General features: G+C 35.7%; 1 protein-coding gene across 3 annotated transcripts in view; it reads left to right on the top strand.

Annotated features, from left to right (window-relative positions):
- The first annotated feature begins 5312 nt into the window (after positions 1 to 5312).
- The window catches only part of LOC143918987 (uncharacterized), an 87503-nt gene continuing 70783 nt past the window's right edge, over positions 5313 to 22032 (top strand). For all 3 annotated transcript variants that reach the window (XM_077441135.1, XM_077441134.1, XM_077441133.1), the window contains exon 1: positions 5313 to 11306. In XM_077441135.1, coding sequence (XP_077297261.1) covers positions 7664 to 11306 — 3643 coding nt within the window. In that variant the 5' untranslated portion in view covers positions 5313 to 7663. The remainder of the gene's footprint in view (positions 11307 to 22032) is intronic.

The raw sequence follows: 22032 nt of genomic DNA, 5'->3' as shown, positions 1-22032 counted from the left end.
TAGATAATTTTTCAAAATCTGTATGTAACCGTACACACAAAAAGCTAGTAGCAAGATAGTTTTGAACTTGCAAAATAATGCTAGATGTACTCTGGTACGTTAAATTTGCACCGCAGCGTCCCTTTGCAAGCTTCACCCCTTGAAGTGGTTTCGCTGATATTGTATCTTTGTATTGACATGGATTTGACAGTGATCGATAACGGTGATTTCCATATATGAAAAACTTGTATAGAAATGACACGAAGACACGCCTATCACAACTGGAGTCTATCACCGCGTCCCGTGTTGCAACTTTTAGTGTGTTCTTATAATTATTTGAGTTTATTAGCATCAAAATAATCAACATAGGATTCACATTAACTTTCAAAATGTTACAATAATTCGATAACAATACTTCAATAATTCGGCTAATTAACACGCATTGAATTATATTTAAAAAGCTTATTTTAATAGACTTTTTTATTTGTAATGCTGTTTATTTCTGTATTTTTTTTAATAAATAAATATTTATTGAATTATTAGTAATGAAATAATTTAAATAAATATAAAAGTAAGTCCATTCATTATGTATGTTTATGAATTTCATACATAAACAATTTGTTTGTGTATTAAATCAATTCAACAAAAAAATAAAATCTATTTAATAAAAAAAGTATCAGACCGAGGAAACAATTGGTTTTTGCCAAAACCCATCAAAATAGTGCAATTCAAAGATTTTATTTATAATGTATTTTAAATTCATGATTTTTATAAAGGAATTATTAAATTTAAATTTATTAGTGGATTTATTTCAATAAAATTGGAGATTCTAACTGACACATACCGTAGTAAAGAAAATAATAAAAGGGGTCAGAGTCGGTTGATTTTTTTACGACTCCGACTCCGACTCCTACTACACAACCATAGATTAAAAAAAAAAATTATAATTTTGGAGATTTTTGTTCGACATATGTAAAATTGGATTTTGAAAAATAAAGTAAAAAAAAGAACAACAGCCAACAAAAGAAAAGGAAAAAAAATAGATGTCTTGTGAATTTCTAAATAAAAATTTGATTCTTTGAAAGCCTTGTTACACGTTTCTTACGACAATAGTTTGTCGTTACAATATATCGACGCGATTATCGTTAGATTATCGACAGATCTCTGCGTTTTCTTACCTTTCATTCCGTTGCCTTTTCAAATTCGTTTCTCTTTCATTATATGTATATGTACTTATAGTTCAGATACAATGAAAAAAGAAATTTAAAAAAACTTGAAAGCATATGTACATATATAATACATGTTTTCGTATTAAAATTTAGTATCGATCCTGTATTTCATAAAGTAAATAATTTCATTCACGATAATAATCGATTAAATATTATTCAATTGAGTCTATCTTTATTATATAACCTGCACGTGTGGGTGCATCCGTGTGTATGAAGATATCTAACTCGTTCGCAGCTGTATCCATTAATAATAATGCAATACTTAGTTTACACAGAAGCGCAAATAGATTTGACTAATAGCTATTTCTGTGAACGTATCTATCAATCAATCGGCACAATGGTCTTTTTAGTCGAATGAATAGCCGCGGCATTACCGACCACAAATAAATTATTATTTCCGTATCGGACGCGAATTGTATTGTGTAACAATAATGCTAATTAAGTTCGATAACGAATACATAAAATTGTGTCTCTTATCAGAGTTGTTATTGAGGGTCGACACGAGCATAATAAATTGTAAACCGAGTCACACATAAATTACCGCTGAGAAAATGGTATCCATATCTACTGTTATATAATACAATTACATATGCCGCATTTACTTTCGTTTATGATGATTTTTCTGAGGCGTAGCTATAATTATGCTTGCAATGGCGCCGGTCGGTAAAAAACGCTCACCTAAATCAGTTGGAGGATTTTCAACTGTCGAGTCGTTGTTTTTCACGTAATCGACGAAAATGCAATGCGAGTGAAGTCATTTTAGTTTTTATCTTAAAATTTCTACTGGCAGATTATACATACATATCTATGTATACAATTGATATTAAATTTCGAGAACTGCTGTTTTCTCGTGTGAATTTTTTAATGTTGTTTCTTCTTATTCTTATGACATGTCTGATTGGTACACCGACTTTCGCGCGACAGTCAAAAGTGCCCCGACATTACCGCGCGGAGAAAAAACCACGAGAGACATAACCGCGCGGCGACAAAACCACTCATCGACAAAACTGTCGAAGCAAAAGGCGCAAAAGAATATATGAAACAATTAAAATATCAATTTCAACTTCGATTTTGACCCATTGGTTCATTTCGCTTTTGTTATCTATATAATAGCATGCGTAATGACGTCACCGTATGCGCCCCGATGCGTTGCTTAAGTTAATGTTGAAAGCGGGAATTCACTAATAGATTATGCTTCAGTTATATTAATCAAATTTAAGTAGAAATAGATGTCTCTCGCAGTTTTGTTGCCGCGCGGTAATGTCGGGTGGTTATGTCAGGGCGCTAATTTACCGCGCGGTTTTGACTAGATACCGTCTGATTCAGGCGTCAGCCTCTTTCCAATTTCGAACAATTTGTTGAAATTCTTCTCGACCTTTTGTGGCGTGAAATATCTTGGCTTCAGAGGTAAGGACGCAGACATACTGGATCGTACGGCACGGCTTGCGTAGATAAACTCTAGCTGTGATGGGTGTATAGGGATACAAAATTAAAAACGACATAGGGATGTCGTTTTTAATTCGTACGTTCTTAAAGTTTCACCTACATTTCTTCAAAAATGGGAATCATTCTTATCGATACTGTGTCAATACAAAGATAAAGTATCACCGATAACACTCTTGAGGGTGAGTTTTGGCCTGAATTGCCATAGCATAGATCGGGCGTGTTAGCGTTTTTTTTTAAGTGTAAAACTATCTAATATAATAAAAATAGCATGCCTCGTGCCACTATGAGTGTCTGCGCCTACTCCTGTCTAGTTTTTAATGTATTGCAACCATGACAGGCATTTACATACATATGTATGTACATGTCTGCAATAGGTAGAACTTCGGGCTTTGCATTTACTGCCCGATGTTGTTGAGTTTTCTGTGTTTAATTATTTTCAATAACGTTCTTTCATCACTCGTTTACTCTAGATTCTGAGCATTCTTCGATAACACCAAAGCTCGAATGCTTCAATTATTTCCATGTGGTTTGTTCTTTCTGTACTCACCTTTCGCAAGACAGTGTTGTTTGCCAGGAAATGCTGAGCGTTCTTCGATAACACAAATGACTCAAATGCTTCAATTCTTCTGATATTGTTTGTTATATTTTTGGTAATGTTCTTTCTGTACTAATTTTTCGTAAGACAGTATCGTTTGCCATTCTTTCAGTCCAGGAGATGCGCAGCACTCTTCGATAACACCAAAGCTCGAATGCTTCAATTCTTCTTATGTTGTTTGTTTGGAATATAAATTTTCGTGGTCCAAATTTAAACAAGGGTGCGTTGATGGCTAGGATGTAATATTAGATGGATTGTATTAAAATTATTATTTTTTAGATGTATCAGTTCTATCTATATGTTCATACGTACATATACACTGACGATGAATTATAAATAAACCACTCGAAGATTCATCTACTGAGAAGTTCTTCTGTCGGTACATATTTTTCCTTGAATTATCACTAGCAGTATTGTACATTTTTTGCCTCTCATAGTGAGTCGGTTGAAAATTATAAATTATAATCGATCAATTCGGTTTTGATTGTAAGAACATAATTTTTTACTTCTGCCAAAATTTAAACCATAGCTGTATCTATGTATGAGCATAGATTGAGCAAAATTGTACCTTTTTTATATTTCATGCATAAAAAATGCACCGTAAACTAATTTTTTGTTAAAAATTCGTGTTTTACCGTATAAATAAATAAAGCAACTTGTCACGGCTTCTACGTTTCAATGGCGCCAGTTTGTTGATCTCGATGATTCAGTATTTACACCCCTTGATGTTTACCTACGTTCTATTGGTTAATCGCTCAACCTCGCAAATTAATTTTTGGTAAAGGGCACGTCATCGTTTAACGCAGCGAAGGACTCAATCATCGCCACACGGATCTTCGCTCCCCCATCGGAAGCCCCATAGCATATGGTGTTCGCTATCACGTTTGTTGAAACAAGCCAGGCACACAACAACATCGAAAAAATAAAAAAGTTACAAAAAAAAAATGATGTCTGCACGCTATCACCGATCTAAACTGGCCGCGTCTGGTGCACTATGCCGCATGCAGGCGCGCGGTGCATTATTTATACAATTAAGGGCTCTTCATTTTTAGAACCCTTTTGTGAAAGTGCAGTAGCCGATGAGACGTCTCCGGATGATGTCGTCATCGTCTCGTAAGAATCCGTATCAAAATAAAGCAATTCGACTATTTGTTGACCCGGTCGATTGGCGGACCGACATCATCATCAACACTTGACCTTGATCGCGGAAATTGTTTACGAGTTTTTTTTTATAAGAGCTCTCTTTCTTCTTATTGCCGTCAACAGTTAAAGTCAACTTTGTGTATAGTGAAAAATGACGATTATTTGATGGAAAGTCAATTGAACTTTGCATAATATACTATATGCATAAATTACTCTGATTTAACAATAATAAATAAATTATTACATTTGAATACCTGAAAATCAAATAACATAACGTATAACACAATATAACTTTAATTTAAATTAGTTTTCAAAATCTGCTTCATATGAAATTTTACAGGAGAACGTTTTTTTTTTCAATATCTCAAAGTTATACTTTTTGCATATAGAAAATATTGGTTTGACAACGACGATATATTGAACACGTTCGTAATGCTTAATGCCGAACGAGTGGTAAAGGTTAATTGGATGCGGTGCAAATTTAATTCTATTCATATTCGAACTGTTGATTCGTCGATTCACTTCGTAACTATTTACACCTTTATATTTACAATTCAGTGTGAAATTTGCTGATTGACGTCATATAACTAAGTGATAATATTTATAATGAGTATTTCTCGTATTGATCGTAATTTATTTGATGATTGCATTCAATTTGTGATTAATTAGTACAAGAATAGCGGATAAGTGGTTGATAATCTAAAATAAATATTAAATTACTGGTCATCCCAATCAATTGAATCTAATACCTATTTTTGATTTAAATGACTACTTTTTATAAATTAACGTAGTTTTAATCGATGTAACTTACGACCCGAATTCACTTTTGACATATGTAACTATGTGTATATATTTTTATACGATATATTGTATAATGCATACATATAAGAAAATATTATTCAAAAAGGATTTACGAAGTTGGTGATGTTAAATCCAATAGTTTGTAGGTTAATTCCAGTAGGCAAAACTACATACATCTGAGTGTTCAAACACACTGCGGTAAGAACATTTTGTACCTAAGCTTAATTTGATTGATCTAAAATTGGAATGGAGAATTGATATGTCAATTAATTGAATGCAATGTCCATAGGTAGTAGTATCATCGTCGTAAATTGAACCAACGACGGGAAGTATTATAATTCTATTTTAATTGAGCGAGATCGTTTCTTAATTGATTTAATATTCGAGCTTCTATTTTGGCGACGATCTTTCTTTTTACTCTATTTGAAGATTTGTAACGAATATTCCAAAATAAAAATAGCAACTTTGAACTCGGTTGGAATTAATCTCAAAAAGGTACGATCACAATGTACTAGTGTGGGTTAATTTTATTGGGCAAAACTACATTCAAATTTTCAAATAAATTGTAGTAAGAAAATTGGTCTATAAATTAGAATAGAGAATTCATATGTCGACTGATTGAATGCGATGTCCTTATGTATCATCGTCATTAAAAGGACCAAAGACGGAAAATAAATAAATAATCAATCATTCATCTCATTCAAATAGACTTGTGTTAAATCTCGCGAAACTGAACAGTTCATTAACACGACAATAAAACAGCTCTAATTGCTCACCTGACCACGCCAAGGAACCGGAAAGCCTTTATAAGAGACAAGTTGCTAAAATCAGACGTTCTGGCAACAATAGGCTGGAAAAGTTAACGATGACGCAAAGCTCTACTACACTCAGTAATCCAAAATTTAAACTCCGATAAAATCGAACGGTTGCCAGTAGCAAATAAGTATTTGGAAATAGTCAAAACCTAAGATAATTTGAAAAAAAGCTGTTGGAAATATGTAAATACGCGGAAAATTCATATTTTCTCACGCAAAGGTATCGAAAAAAATTTTTTTGAAGAAGTAACATATGAGCCGTTTTATTTGAAAGTGGCGGAACCAAATTTTTCAGTTCTTAAAACATAATTTCAGTTTGACTTAATTGACAAATTGTTATCACGATATGTCCAGAATCTCAGAGAAGCAGAATAAACTTATTGCAGACCACCAGTATTTTTAAATATTGTAAGCCGCAAAACATTATATTTATTGTTTTTGAAATGAAGAAAAGTTGACTTACGCCAATTTGAAATATATCGGCTCATATGTACATATGTATCATCCTCGTAAAATTAACCAATTAACGAAATTATGTTCACAATACATCTTATATATATTTTAATAGCTACTGATCTACTGATCATTTTCTATTTTATAATTTAATTTGGTTAGTAATCATAGTATTATATTATTTAATGTTAATCTACAGCATAATGGGAAAAAGAGCTCAAAAACCTATTTACAATCCTTATAAATGCTCATAATACATCTAATACATAATATTAATTAAAGACTCACTAAAGTCGATGACCTAAAGCAGATTGTGTTTAGGTAACCTGTGTGTTATACCTGAAGGGTATAGACATTTTGTTGTAATCACCGAGACTCTTCACAATTGTGTTAGTATGGTTATTAGTGATTCTGTCATAGAATCTACTGGTTAGTTTGTTAGTAATGTCTGTAACAAACGGAATATTATATATTTGAGCTTCAATTTTAGGGACGAATAGACGAAATTATATTTTTTCACATACGAACTATTCCACAGTTGCATGTCAAAAAACCTGGCAGAAATCTACCTCTAAAAGATTATATTATCACGACAACTTTACACTATACAAAGCCGACGACAGATAAGGTCGTATACAAAATACAACCGACTCATCGTACAGTATATAGTGCAACGGAGTGACGTGATAAAAGATCAGTGCAATTGCCGCAATAAAATCGATCGGGCGATAATGGCCGTTAATTCGTCTCGTTTGGTTTTACAATCCCCCTCCCTTCAGCCGGGCCGCTCCTGACCTACAGAAGTCGCGCGCGCGCTCAAACGTCAAACGATTCGAACCGAACGTGGAGGTCGCCCGTCTGAAAGTGTTCGTTCGTTTTTTGCAGTTTAAATTGAAACACAACCCAAACACCGGTCGGCACGAGCATTGAATCCGAGCCTGAATCATTCACGGGCAGTAGTACTTGTGCAATACGCGGGTGAAGTGAAGAGAGGAGCGCCGCGCCGCCAAAATAAACGTAGTGCCGCGCGGTTGACGGCCGAGGACGCACATCGACACTCACAGCCGAACCCCGCACACTTCACAGCCGCTGTCACTGCGCTGGGAACACGTGTCCGGCTCACAGCTGATCGGCGCGCCGTTGGCTCCACTGCGCGCTTACCATGATGTGCTGAAAAAAGTCCGTGCGCGAAACACGCGGCCATGTCCGACGCGGCCAAATCGAAACGTTCGCGCAAGCACAGGGGCAACAGGCGCAAGCACAAAAACAACAAGCCGATAACAACCGACAGTGCCCGAACTCGCAAACCGAACGAACCCGAAGACGAAGAAGAAGAAGAAGACGAGGAAGTACACCGCGAAAACAGCCAACAACTACCAACTGAAACAGTTCCAAGTGAAAACAACCGAGAAGTTCCCGGCAAAGCTAATGCCGCAGTGTACGTCGAACAAATCGTAAACATACCCAGCTTTGAAACAATAAGCGAAATAAGCATCAAGCTAGCGGAGAATTACACCGTAGAATCCCCTCAACAGACTCTGAAGCCGAAAGAGAAGAAGAAGATTCAACATGCGCCTAAAAGCAAAAGCCTCGACAATGAAGACGATGCCGTGTTGAATATCGTCGAATTGGAAGCCAAGTCGTCCGATGATGACAAGTCTTACATTGAAAATAGTGCAATCATAACTGAAGCCGAGTCTGACGTAGAGTGGGAGGTTGCTGATAATTTTAAACATTCTGAAGAAGCTGAAGATGCTACTAAAAAAGAGACGGATTTGAGGTTGTTCCTCAAGACGCTTAATCTCGTCGATAGTCCTGCTGAACCGCCTCCTCCGGTTCCTCCCCCACTTCCTGAGTTGATTGTTGATGATTTTAAAGATCTTCCGCCGTTGCCTGTTAACGATTTGAAGTTGAAAAAGGCGCAGAAGAAGGCGGCTCTTGAAGAGCATTGTATTGCGCAGTTTTTGAGGCCTAGATTTTTGGATATTATCGACGAGGAGGGGAGCAATGACTCTGGCGATACTACAAGGAGGGAGTCTATGCTTAGCGATCGATCTTCCAAGTACGTGGATGACGTGGACGATGACGTGTTTGTCGTTGAAAAAAAGGCGAAGGAACCGCTCGAGTACTTTCCGAAGCATAAAGATTATCTGACGTGTAAGAAAGATCTCAGGCGACAGCAGGAATGCAAGTTGGTCGGAGCCAAGATTATCGAGTCCGAGTTCGAAGAAGGGTGCGGATCTTGGACTATCGAGAGCACGGAGAGACAGCGCGGTGCTGAAATCGTATATCTCGATGATTCTTCGAGCAGCACCAGTGAAAACAACGAGGATATTAATGAGTCGGAACTGATCGAGGTAGACGAGCGTGTGAATATCAAGACGCCCGTTATCGAATTAAACTCGCAGTATGGAGTGAACGTCGATTCCATTCCGGTGATTTCGAATGTGGATTTCAATTATTCGAACAAAATTGAAAACGGCGAAATCAAAGATTCAACGCCTGAAAACATCAAAGCGATAAATTTACAAACCGCGCCTGTCACACCCGGGAACACTTTTGCGGCGAACGAAGAGTTGATCGAAAGTTTGGAAAATTTGTTAGTGAGCGCGCCCACACCCGTCGCATGCAATGAAGTCATAATGCTGGCTAATGAGTTTGTAGACGAACTCCCCATTGTCACGGAAGTCCTGAAGGAATCGAAATCATCGCCACACGAAAACGAAATATCGCGTTCGAACCGAACCATTCTGTATTTCGATGAAAATAACGTAGATAGCTTATCGTCTTGTACATCCGGTGAAGAATCCGCATCCAAAGATAATTACTCCCGACAAGACTCATCTAGCAGTGTTTGTTCATCATCTCATAGCACGTCTCACAGCACAGCCAAATACAATCCACTCAGTTCATCCCTCACTGACATTGACGCTTTGGTGCATGATGATTTGATGAGTGTCGTCGCAGATGCAAACAGTCCTGTCGCTTCGAAAGAGCGTGCGGCTGTAACAACTAATTTGTGTGAAAATGTTACAGGTGAAGGTGAAAAGTCGGAGGATAGTGCAAAAGCGCCGAGTCCGTTAAAAGAGTTGTGCGTTGGAAAAGTTGCATCGTTGCCATACGGAAACGTCATACTAAAAGAGCTTGCTGCCGTGTCACAAAGTTTGAGTAATTTCGCTAGCGAAGCTCTTTCCAGAGAGATGCCTGATGTTATGCAAATGAAACCTGAGGTACCTGAGGTACCACCTCGCTCCCCACAAGAGTTCGCCGTAAAAACACCCATGAAACCGAAACTTCCACCTGCATTGCAGTTGGAGAAAATACCGCCACCTGTCGCACCTCGACAGTCTTCGTTTAAGGTGTTGCACGAGGAACCGACTTGGGTGGGACTCCAGTCGCAGAAAGATCCAGCGCTGGTCGCTTATTTGTCGCCTCTGCAGAAAAAACAGATTGAAACGGTGAAAAACTATTCGAGCGACGAGGCCGGCGAATTGATCGATATGCATCGCAAATACGCGGAAAGAAGGGGTTACGACGAGATGCTTGCGAATTCAGAAAAAGAGCCATCGGCTTCTAATAATAACGATGATAAAATAGCGGTGCAAGTGGAGCGACCGGCGCCAGACACCGGTAATAGACTTCTGGCAATCATCCGAGATCCTTCGGTCAACCCAAACGTCCAACAGCCCAATTTTGAAGCAATGCAAAACTCCATAGAGAGCAGTTTCGACTTCATTGAGACCTTACGCACTTTCGAAGATATGAACAAAGATCTTGCGAACGACCATCGTTTCCGGTCGTGGTCGAAAAATAACGGAAACGTAAAAGAGACATTGGAAATTGCAGAGCACACGACCAGTAATAAAACTTTCAAAGCAACGACAAAACCTGGAAACTATGATAGTAACGATTTCACTTTAAAACCTATAAAAGAAAACGTAATAGTGGAGAATGATAATACGGAAATTGTTAAAAATGGAATCGACACTCAAAAATCACATGAAAAGATCGTAAAAATAACCATGGAAAATGATGTTAAAAATGCGCCCGATAACCGTGATGCAAAAACTAAAATGCAAAGTTTAATGAATAAAAGAGAATTTTTATTGGACGATCCTGTATTTAAATCGGATGTTCTTAAGAATTTCACATCGTTTAGTGAAACTTCTACTAAACGCAGGGGCTCCCTTCCGAAAGAAATCCACGACCGTCAAATCGAATACATTTTACAAAAAGAAAAGGAAATACAAGAACAAATTAGACAATTAGAAGAAGAAAAACGTTTGGCCCACTTCGAATCTAAAATCGTAACCGAATCATCGTTCGTATCGAGCAACAACAGTAATACGGTCAAAGAATCGGAGCAATCCGTCACCGTTAACGGAAAACAAACCCATTTCGAATCGAGCAAAGAATCTCAGAATCTGAAAGCTGGAAAAATAACGAATTTAATATCGGCACCCAGCGAAGGCGAGAAGTTCAGAGAGCAAATGTACTGCGAGTACATGGACAAAGTAGCCGAGAGAGAGGAGAGAAAGCAGAACAGGGTTATAAAAATATCGAATGCACCAGCCACCGAAACGATAATACCTGTCGTGCACGAAAAGTCTGCACAGTGTTCGGAAACGTCGAAACGCACGTGCAGCGAGATAGAGGAGGAGTTCATCAGCAAGGCCAAGGAGAGGTGGGACAAGATGGGGTTCAAGGATCCCGAGTCCAGAGACAGTCCGGTCGTGATCGAGCATAAGGTCAAAGTGTTAGACGGCGAGGGGGAGAAAGATGTGAAGAAGCTCCCCACGCATCTCCAGGAGTTCGTTGAATTCACCAGCAATGGCGACCAGTCTGGTGAGTGCGGGGCCAACCCTAATAGGACCTACCAGTCGCTTGTTGTGCTCTGCCCCATTATCGTAGTGTTGCTTGCTGTAGTCAAAAGGTTTTGGTCGTACGATCCATGACCGGAAAACTCCAAAGACTCAAATCTTAAACCCCAAGCTTTTGAAACGATTAACCATGTATAACGTCAACACTACTAACACGGCTGAATAACAAAACTAACAATTGATCAACAGAGTGCCAGTGTTTTTTTTTTAATTTGATTTTATTATTTTTGTTTTTGTTATCATTTTTATTTATCATAAGCGAATGCACATTGCCTGATCTGTTTTTTTAGTGTTATGCTTATAATAATACAATATCTAATACACCCCCCCCCATTATACATACGTTGTGTTGTAAAATGATACAGGTCACACCCATTTTATCAAAACGTTATATTATTGATCCATGTGAGCCATTTTGCATCGGCGCCTCTCAAACTTGTATGATAATTGTTTTTTTCATTTAATATATTTATTTATTTTATATAATATTTTAATTTATTTATCGTTTGTAGAGAGCTGATTTTTGCACTGATATTATCATTACATAGTCATAAATGTTTTTATATACTCTGAATTTACTGTGATTTTTTTATATAATAAATAAATAATTTAAATTATAAAAAAAAATCTAATCATTTTCGAATACATGACATGCATACATACATATAAAAACCCCGTTAAAAATAAGTCAATTGGGTGCCAAAAAAATTGTAACATTATTAAAATTGATACGGTATAAGTACTGATAATTACAACTGTGTATATTTACTCTTTGCGTAGGTTAGTTTCTTTGAAATTATTATTTATTTGATCATTTTAAAACAAGTGTGTTTGCATAAATATAATACCAGTTTTGTAAAATAAAAATATAACTCAATTTCATTCGACTTCAAACAACAATTTTGTTCATAACCACTTATCGTCGTCAAATATCGATTTAGATGCGTTTTATATATTTTTTTGGCACTTAAAATGTTAATTTTTATCATAAACATTACCATTTTGTACATATTATTTTTAGCTGTATATATTTTGGACTCTGGTCGTTTGGATGTCGTTTTAAGTGATTTAAATTCATCAGCACGAGAAAAATATGTATTTTACTAGAATTAATTATCATGCATATAGCAATCTAGTCAATTAATTTTGGACCTTTATCAGGTATCTTACACGGTAAATATATTAAGTTATTTTCAATAATATTGATCGTGTGAGGTGTCTATAAGACCTTAATATATTAAATGCTTCTCATATTCTGTCACTCCATGTAAAAAATGTCGCATTACTATTATACATATGTATATATTGAGATAGACATGTACCTAACATTATATCTCGTTTCTATATCTTAAAATATGATAATTTTCGAATACTTTCCGTTACGTTTGAATTTGACAAATGTTGACATTTAAATCCAGTTTTATTTTATATTATTTTTTACACATTTCTATCGTCCAAATGACTAATGTCTATTATATGGAATAAATTTCACACAGCATAAATGGATTAAAAGTCAAATGCATGTGTTTTGGGCGAGCATGAAAAGAAGACAAGTAACTCGATTACTAGAATTACCTGTTCGTTAGACTTCATGTAAGGTTTCTTATTTTGTTTTTCTTCCTTATCTATGTACATACATACGTAATGTATATATACCTAGTGTATATTTTGTATAATTCATCGTAGATTAAGACCAATTTCACAATTATGTATATGAATACACAAGGAGATTATTATTTTGTGCATGCTTAAAATATTTAACAGGACTTTTTATATAAAACTTTTGTTTGAGAGTTCTTTTTATTGTTCCGTTTTAAGCGATTTCTTCTTTTGTACTCTCGAATCCAAAAGGAAGTATTTTTCATACCTGAAAGATTATAATTGAATTACGCCAATAGGCAATTTAATACTGAAATTTGAATATTTTTCGAATAGAAAAAGAAATCTGCCTTTCCCGCACGTCGAGCTCATAAATTAATTATTTTTCCGGCAATAAAATTCAGTATTGCAAAGTAATTTAATATCTTCAGAAATACCGCAAGCGAGTCTCTTCACAGAGAATTTTCACGCGCTTTCCACAATGAACCGAATAACCGTGGTCGTATTTCACGGTAATTTTATATCATATTAAATTTTCAGAACTCTCCGGTATTTTGAAATTCGTAATCATTTCGATTTTCAGCATGATCAATGACTCCATTTCGTCACACGGTAAAACCCATATATAATATTGCGTCATTTCCTTAAGAGTTAATCTTTCGTAAGGCATACATAAATACGTGCAATGTACGATAACTTTTGTGTTTGTATATAAATATGAGGTAATCGATGTGTATGTTTGAAATATATGCCTTTCATTGATCATAATACACTTTTTATGTATAATATAATACGCAATAGATGAATTTTCCACTCGGTGTTTAATAAAATGCTCATAGTGATCGCCTTTGTAATGTTTTTAAAATAGATTTTCGTTATAATGTACGTGAATATGAGTCAATAGTACCATCTTTCGGTGGAAATGTCGTGCGATTTTAGTTCTTAAATTTGATTCGTCTGAAGATATGAAGGTGGCGTTAGAACGTTTTTGTCAGTTTATTTTAATATATAAAATAATCAATGCCGTTTTATATTATTAAATTGAAAATTTATTATTATTTCCCTCTTGTATCGGTGATGCAATTTCCTGTTATAATTTTATCTCGGCAACATTCCGTCAGCTTGCTTATTTTATTTTGTGTAATGAAATTTGCAAAAGTTTTCAGCGTAAAGCGGAATACGTAATTTGTTCATGAATTAAAAACTCTCTTTCTCTTAAATGCTGTTTCAATTTTGCGAAAATTTCGTCTTCTAGATTGGGGTTTTTGCTCGTACTTTTTGCGCGGCCGAAAGTTTACAATCGCATCGGACAAATTTGCGCACAGACACTTAATCGTTTTATGATGCAAAGTATGTACATCATCCGAATTCCACTTCACACCAGATTCTGATCATCTTCGTCTTCCCGTGACGTCTTTGATTTGCGTCATTTGCAGCACACACGCAACGTTCCATTCAAGCGTCACATTTCACACTCACACGTCAAATGCTTGGGCTATTAGATATTTGATTCGATTGGAAGAAAGTTGAACACTGATTTAAATCCTCCGAAGTATGCAACCCGACGTCTTGATTGGTTCGGTTTACTATTCGAAAGTATGCGTATACGAGTCGGTTAATCTGATTTATTGCCGGTATTAGGTGTTCGTATTAAACGTGCATAATTTTACCCGGTTGACAGATGCTGTCGTCGCGCGCGGCACACCGCTTCTATTTTGTAAGAGGAAGAAGAAGAATAAAAAGAAGGGGCCTGCCTGATGATGATGATGATGTTTGTTTTTCCGTCACCTAGGTGCGTAGGCCTATATATACTCCGGGAAATAGGCCAGTCGGCCTGGTCGAGTCTGAATCGGCAGCCCAAAAATACCGTTACGAAGTCTGTTATAACTGACGTTATGAAAGATGTAATACGCCACCGCAAAAATAGGGTTGTCGCTGAAAGAAATGACTTAATATTATTATATCTTTCATCTGGTATGTCCTTGGCGTTCTCCGACTCATCCTACATATCTTGAGCAAGCGCCCGTCAGTCTGCTGAGGTAACGGAGATTACTAATTGGCATATTTCAAGATCAAAGCTATGAGCATTGGTTACTCTAAGCGTATGTCTCATCTTTTTAACTTATTCAAATGTCACTATCATCATCTATAGCCATTCTACAGATGAAGACCTCTTCAACACGTCTTTGGTTTGCACAACTCTCATCCATCTCACACCACACATTTTCCCAATTTCGTCTACCCATCTTCCCTACAGTTTTCCTTTTACCCTTTTGCATTCTCTCAGGTACCGTTGTAGCACTTATTTTTCCCACCTTACGTACAGTTTTCTAGCTATGTATCCCACCCATTAACATTTCAATCTCTTCACTCTATCCACTATATCCACTACCCTTGTCATACTTTTCACCAACGCATTCCACTTCTTATCTTTCCTAGTTATGCTAAGCATGCAGCGTTCCATACTTATTTGGGTGCATTAGACTTTTTGCAGCATCTTGGCTTTCAATATCGAAGTTTCACATCCATACGTCATCACTGACAAAACGCATTGATCGAAGATCTTTTTCTTCAGCATTTTTGATTTAAAAACGACATTCATTCGTTCAAATATACTCCATCCTAATTTCATATGTCTCTTTATTTCTTCTTCTTAACTACCGGACATTTATTTATTTACAATATTCTATTTCTATTTACAGAGAGAAAATATCTCGAATTTACAAAATATTTTTATAAAATCTAACGTTCTGAATACAAACTTTTAGTTATTTTCTACAGTAGACAATATTATCGTTCATCATTTAAAAGTTCAGGGGAGTTTCCCGATTCGATTTTCAATCATATACTAAATTAGGACAAGGTTTTAAGCGAAAGACGTGTTAGACTATGATTTATCTCATAATTACCCAAGAGTAATAATATAAGCACAAATGAACCTAAGTACTGATATATGTATAATGTTTTGCATTTAGACGTAGATTAATTTGGGACATGTACTTCGATATCGCTCTGAGCAATCATTTTTTATGCCTACCATTTAATCTAATGTATGTATTTAGGTACGCTTTTTTAAATTACATCATTACCCACTAATTATAACTGGAATATAACGTACAATTTTCTAACATACCTTGATCCATCTTCTGGAAGTGCAATTTGGGTGTTTCCATGTTGATATATATTATTATTTTTTTGATAAATGTTAATAATGGTTAATAAGATGTCATCCTTGTTTATGAGCGTGAGAGAAGCTGGAGGTCTCTTCAAGCAGTCTGCTATTGCGAACTAAGCCCCTTAAACACTCCACAGTCTGTGGAATTCGAATCGAGAGGGATTAGGCTAGACAGCCATTCTAACATTTCTAAATATGTGTTTTTTTTTTAAATAATGAATAAATACAGCTTTGTTAAAAAGATTATAAAGTACGCTAAACGTGATAGTCGCATCGGTAGAAGGATACTCTTGCTGTATTTGACTGTATATAGGTTACATTTTGAAAACAAAAATTCATAAGCTTCATTACACAATAAGATGAATGGTATAATTATCACTTTTATATAATGAATTATGTCGATAAAATATTAAATTTTTGATTCAAGACTAGTTTTACTTCTGGAATAATTATTTGATTTGAATAATCCTATCCTTCTCAAAATGCTACGATAATAATTGAAGACTTTTTATATACTATATAACCTTGAATAAAATCTTTTATTTTTTATGACATCATCATCATGTACAGCCATTCGGTATCCTCTGCTGGATAAAGACTTCTCCAACACGGTTCTATTTGTCTCTGTTTTGGGCAACTCTCATTCCTCTCACCCCACACATTTTCCTAATTTTGTCTACCTATTTTCCTTGTGATCTTCCTTTTACCCTTTTGCATTATCTCGGGTACTATTCTAGCACTTCTTTTGTCCACCTTATGTCTATTATTCTAGCCACGTGGCCCGCCCATTGCCATTTCAATCTCTTCACTCTATCCACTGAATCCCCTACCCTTGTCATACTTCTCACCCACGTATTCCGTTTCCTGTATTTCCTCGTTATGCCAATGCAATAAAATAAATAATAGCTTTTGAAAATGCTCATTGTGGGGGATTAAATGTGTTATTGTCTGCGTTGGATTTCAATGTAATATATGTAGCTCCAGTAGTATTTACGTGCAAGCCATACTCGGTCTCATCCAGCAATGGATGGTGAATGGCTGTAGATGATGATGATGATGATTCTCCGTTATAAAAATATACGAATAGGTGGTTTTCGAAGTTTTTAGCCGTGGAGATATTGCTTTCAACAAATATAATGTACGAATTTGAAAAAAATACAACCGGTATTTCTTTTTTAATACCGGTAGCACTGAAGGTCGATTTTATACATATCTGATTTTGGTAGTACCCGTATCGGTACTATCGGTATTACAATCGCTAAACGTAATCTTAAATTTTCACTTTTTTGTATTTCTTGCGCCTTTTTACAAAAATGATCCAAAATACTTTGGAAGCCGACTGTCTCAAATATATACATACATACAAGCATGAAATTCAGATGCAGAAATTTTCTTCGTTTTTTTTTGTTAATGAAAGTGAAAACACGACTCAAATCGTAAAATACTAGTTGATGTCGAAAATAGTAAGTGGGTAATGCGCGGTTATTACCGATTGGTATTATGTTTTCGACGACAGGAAGTCGAGTTAGAGGTAGGTCCCCGATCGGTTGACGGTCGCGAAAAGTAGATCGACGGAACAGCATAGACCTGTGTCAATCTCGGTCGCAATTTTCCGGATACGGCGAGAGTGTCACCGGTGCCGGATATGTGTGTCAGGTGGTCGCGGAGACGTCACTTCCGGTGCACTGAAATAGACGACCGCCGTGGCCGAATTGGCGTGTTCGCTCGACACCCGCAAATTGGACGCATATTATCCAATGTTACCGGCCCATTATCACCACTTCTATTTATACCCTAATGTGGGTGTAGATTTTATATTTTGCGCGCTTGTTTTGCGTATCGTATTCCGGTATTGATTAATGGCTTTGGTTTTTAAGACCCGTGCTAAGTATTCACTTAACCGGCAGAGATTCTTAACATTTGTTTTGTTATTTAAAAACTTTTACCCGTCATATTTTTATTTTTATTTTTTATTTTACATACATACATATATAAATGTATGTATGCCTGGAAGGCCTAATATGTAAACCCCAATGCGCCTTCCTGGCTATTCACAAACAATGCAGAATTTTTATTACATAATTACACAATTCTTAAAATAATTATGTTCTTTTATCAATTTATGTAATTTAATAAACTGTTAATTTTACAAACAAAATAAATAAATAAATAAGTTGCTCAATTACAAGACACTGAAAAAACTCGAGCGACGGGCAATATGTACATATTTTAAAACTCTATTCAATAAAAATATATAAATTAATTTACTTTTAAATCCAATTTAACATAATTTTTCTTTCAAAATTAACTTTCCAATAAATCTTTTAATTGTAACTCATAAATTTCAAGTTATCGAGACATCTATGAATTTTAAACTTGTACATACATTTTATTGCACATTTATCATACTCAAATAGTGGTGACATAGTAGGTAGGATGGTTTTTAGTCAATTAAATGGAGGAACCGTTTCAATAATGAAATCAGAAAAATTGGCAAACTCTGATAGGAAACGATCGACTTGGCGTCACAAATATCCAAGTCTGACCAGCAGTATTACAGAAAATATACTCGGAATAAATTCTTTTCAATCGAGGTCAATTGCTGATTTTTGCAAGCATTAAATGCTTGCGGTTGGTTATAAAAATATTTGTGTAATGGTTAATGCCTAATTTGCGATATTTACACGATTTCCAATACGGACCATTTTCAAAGGGTCCGTAGATCGCTGGTTAAGAACCCCTGGGATAGCGTGTTTACAGCGAATTCAAAGTCAAAACAACCACTTAGAATGTTGACTTCGAAGAATAAACACTTAATAGGCATATCTTATTCAAATTATATTGTTTGATGAAGAGCTTGTTCTTGAAATCTGTTGTGGAAATTCAACCTTCAAAATTAATGTTTATCGTCTGTTCAAAAATACAATTTCGAAGAATATTTTAGTTTTACGTTGTACTCCTTGTGTATAAATTAAATTCACTAGGGATTAGGTATTATAACGATTACAGAATTGTGTATGTATTTATGTACAAAATATTTATATCTTAGAATCTTTTTAAAGCACTCGTAAGGTCGAAGATTTTCGTTATTTAAATTTTTTGTAGGTATTTATTAGTATTTATAAAATTTGAAAAACGTACAAGGGAGGGCCGAACGACGCCCATTTTGTACATCCTAATATAATCTTCATGGGTAAAAAACGACAATTTCCTTTTTATCCTTTGTCGCGTAATTTCACAGAAGGGTTGAAGGAAATTACAACCCTTTCACTGGGAACGTATATATTTTGATATTGAATTTAGTCGCGCTTCAGCGATACACAAAATTACCCATCCCTTACTTTCGAAACATCATCTTCCAAACGCATGCATCTGCGTCACAAAAATCCCACTACCGAAAATATACATATGAGACTCTTATCTATTCATTATTTTATATGTATGTAATAAATAATAAATTTGTTTGGCCGGACTTTAATGGTCCATGCGAAAGGCTCCCGTCGGTCTGCCGTTTAATCTTCAAACGACTACTGCCGGTTATATTTGTGAGCATTGGGCACATCGCATCATTCACCTCTAATTAGCCGACTGTCGGGAAAAATAGAAGAAAATTGGAATCGCCCCTGACGACCGAGTAAACTACCACTTTTTCCTTTGATAATGATAAATATGGTTGTCCGGGTGGATTGGCGCCATAGACCGATTTTGCAAAGCTAACGAGGCCGCCATTGATGAAAAATAATATACAACTTGATTATACGACTCCGCAGTGGTGTAATTGCTATTTTTTGTATATAATAAAACCGGGTCTACGTGACGAGCCAGAATGGTTAAATTACAGAAAACACAAATATCGGAAGGCAAAGATCGAAAATCGAAAGATCTTAAGTCGAAAGATAAAAAAAAGGGTGCATGGTAAACGGTACATACTCACTTAATTTGCGCGAGCAGGGTACAACAGGAACAAGAGGAACAGGCTTTTCCTCGCGTATTCTGCGCGCGCACATCACCGAGGCTCCAATGAAATACAATTGAAATACAAAAAGTGTTGCCTAAAATATTTTAAGAGGCCCTTATTATTAAAGATGACCGAAGGCGCTTTTTGGAATTTCACAAGTTTTAATGCAATTTTGTTCTGCTAGTCATTAGGAGTCCGTAATTAACAATTATGACTGTCAAAACTGGCTAAGCTTGGTATTAAAAGAACATACATATGTAGTATCAAAACTGTCTTGTAAAATAGTATCTTGGTATCAAACTTGTCTTTTATGACATAAACATAAACGTCTTTGGGCCTCAAATACATAGTTTTTTTACTATATATTTACCAATTCAGGTGCGTTTATATTATCCATCACCGCTCGACACTGCACGGAAAAGGCTATTTCTATTCATATGTACTATACAGCACCGCCCGCTTTCGGCACGTTTACACTTGTTTTCGATGAGTGCTAGGCAAAATCGCCTTACATATATGTACATTACAGGGCGTGACGATATGGTGCAATATTGTTTGTGTCGTATCGTCAATATGACGTTTCCGAAAACATTAATATGCAAATAGCAACACTTTCGATAGTACGGGTGCACTCGCCACTATGGCGATACGTCATCCGTTAATATTTCCAGAACCGAATTCTGCTTGATACATTTCGGTAACATGTACTTCTGTATGATATGAAAGTGTCAGTTTCGCATACGGCACATACACATAACAGAATGTATGAATGCTTGCGTGGTATCGTCAAGTAAATATTACCACAATATGACGTTTCCGAAAATATTCATATGCTCATGTCAGCTCTTTCGTTAGTACGCTACAAACACATAACGGAAAATATGAATTTGTCTATATAAAATGTACTAAAAAATATTTTTCGTACTGCTGTATACGTGCAATTTAGGACTTGAGCTGTACTGGTATAAACGAATGCTTAACCGGGAAATTGGTTTACCAAAATATTCTAGAACTTTAAATTATTTTTTTTAATAGAAAAGGTAAAGAATTTTTTTCTAGCAAAGTATCTTCATATAACGTACAATGTTATACAACATATAACATACGAAAGTACAAACGTATATTATTTATAAACGATAAGGGAAAAAACTACATAAATTTTTTATACAATCATCAAGTCTTTTTATATTTATCCTTATCAGAATCAGTAGAAATTCTTTAATGTCACATAATATTACATGTCACATCTTAATGTGACATGCATCCAAAGGATGGCATAACTCAGATATAAAACTCGACTTTTAACTTTTAACTGTATGTACATAATTTAAAGATAACTTTTTTAAATCTTCTTATATACAGACATAAGTTTAGTATACAATAAGCGTATTCTGTATAAAAAATCTCCTATGTATAATAATATACTTATTGTAGCCCGAAAATAAATGTATTATTACATTCAATTCCAGGTCTCCTTTCACGTAATGATTAAATAAATTCCCAAGATGATAGCCTAATCTAGAACGCCCGATTGTAGCTCAATTCCCGTCACTTTTGACGGAAGCTCACACCTACGCTGATATAATATGTATAGACATTTAATTATGAACGAGGCAGATTTCGACGCTTTTCCACGCGAATGGTTGCTATTCGAGGAGCGCGTGTCACTGTCGGAAAATCCGTCAGTTCCGATTAATAAAACGAATTCCGTTCATGCCGAACCGATAAATATTTTCATTTGCCAATAAAACTACCGTTTTGTGTTTGCGTTGAGTCGGTCGCCTCGAATAATATGTCGGTCGGTCGGTCAGCAAAGGGAAAATTTGTAAATAGAGTCCGGTGAGATGCCCACGCGAATTGAAGATTTTCGCGAAAAATACACGGATATATTGTGACGGTCGCTCACACGTGTCTACGCTTATATATTATTTACATAATATTATGTAGGGGGGGGTTTTT

The sequence above is a fragment of the Arctopsyche grandis genome, chromosome 11, assembly GCF_051622035.1.
Source record: "Arctopsyche grandis isolate Sample6627 chromosome 11, ASM5162203v2, whole genome shotgun sequence".
NCBI classification, from domain to species: domain Eukaryota; kingdom Metazoa; phylum Arthropoda; class Insecta; order Trichoptera; family Hydropsychidae; genus Arctopsyche; species Arctopsyche grandis.
The sequence above is the reverse complement of the archived record's forward strand: the minus strand, read 5'-3'. Positions and strand labels throughout refer to the sequence as shown.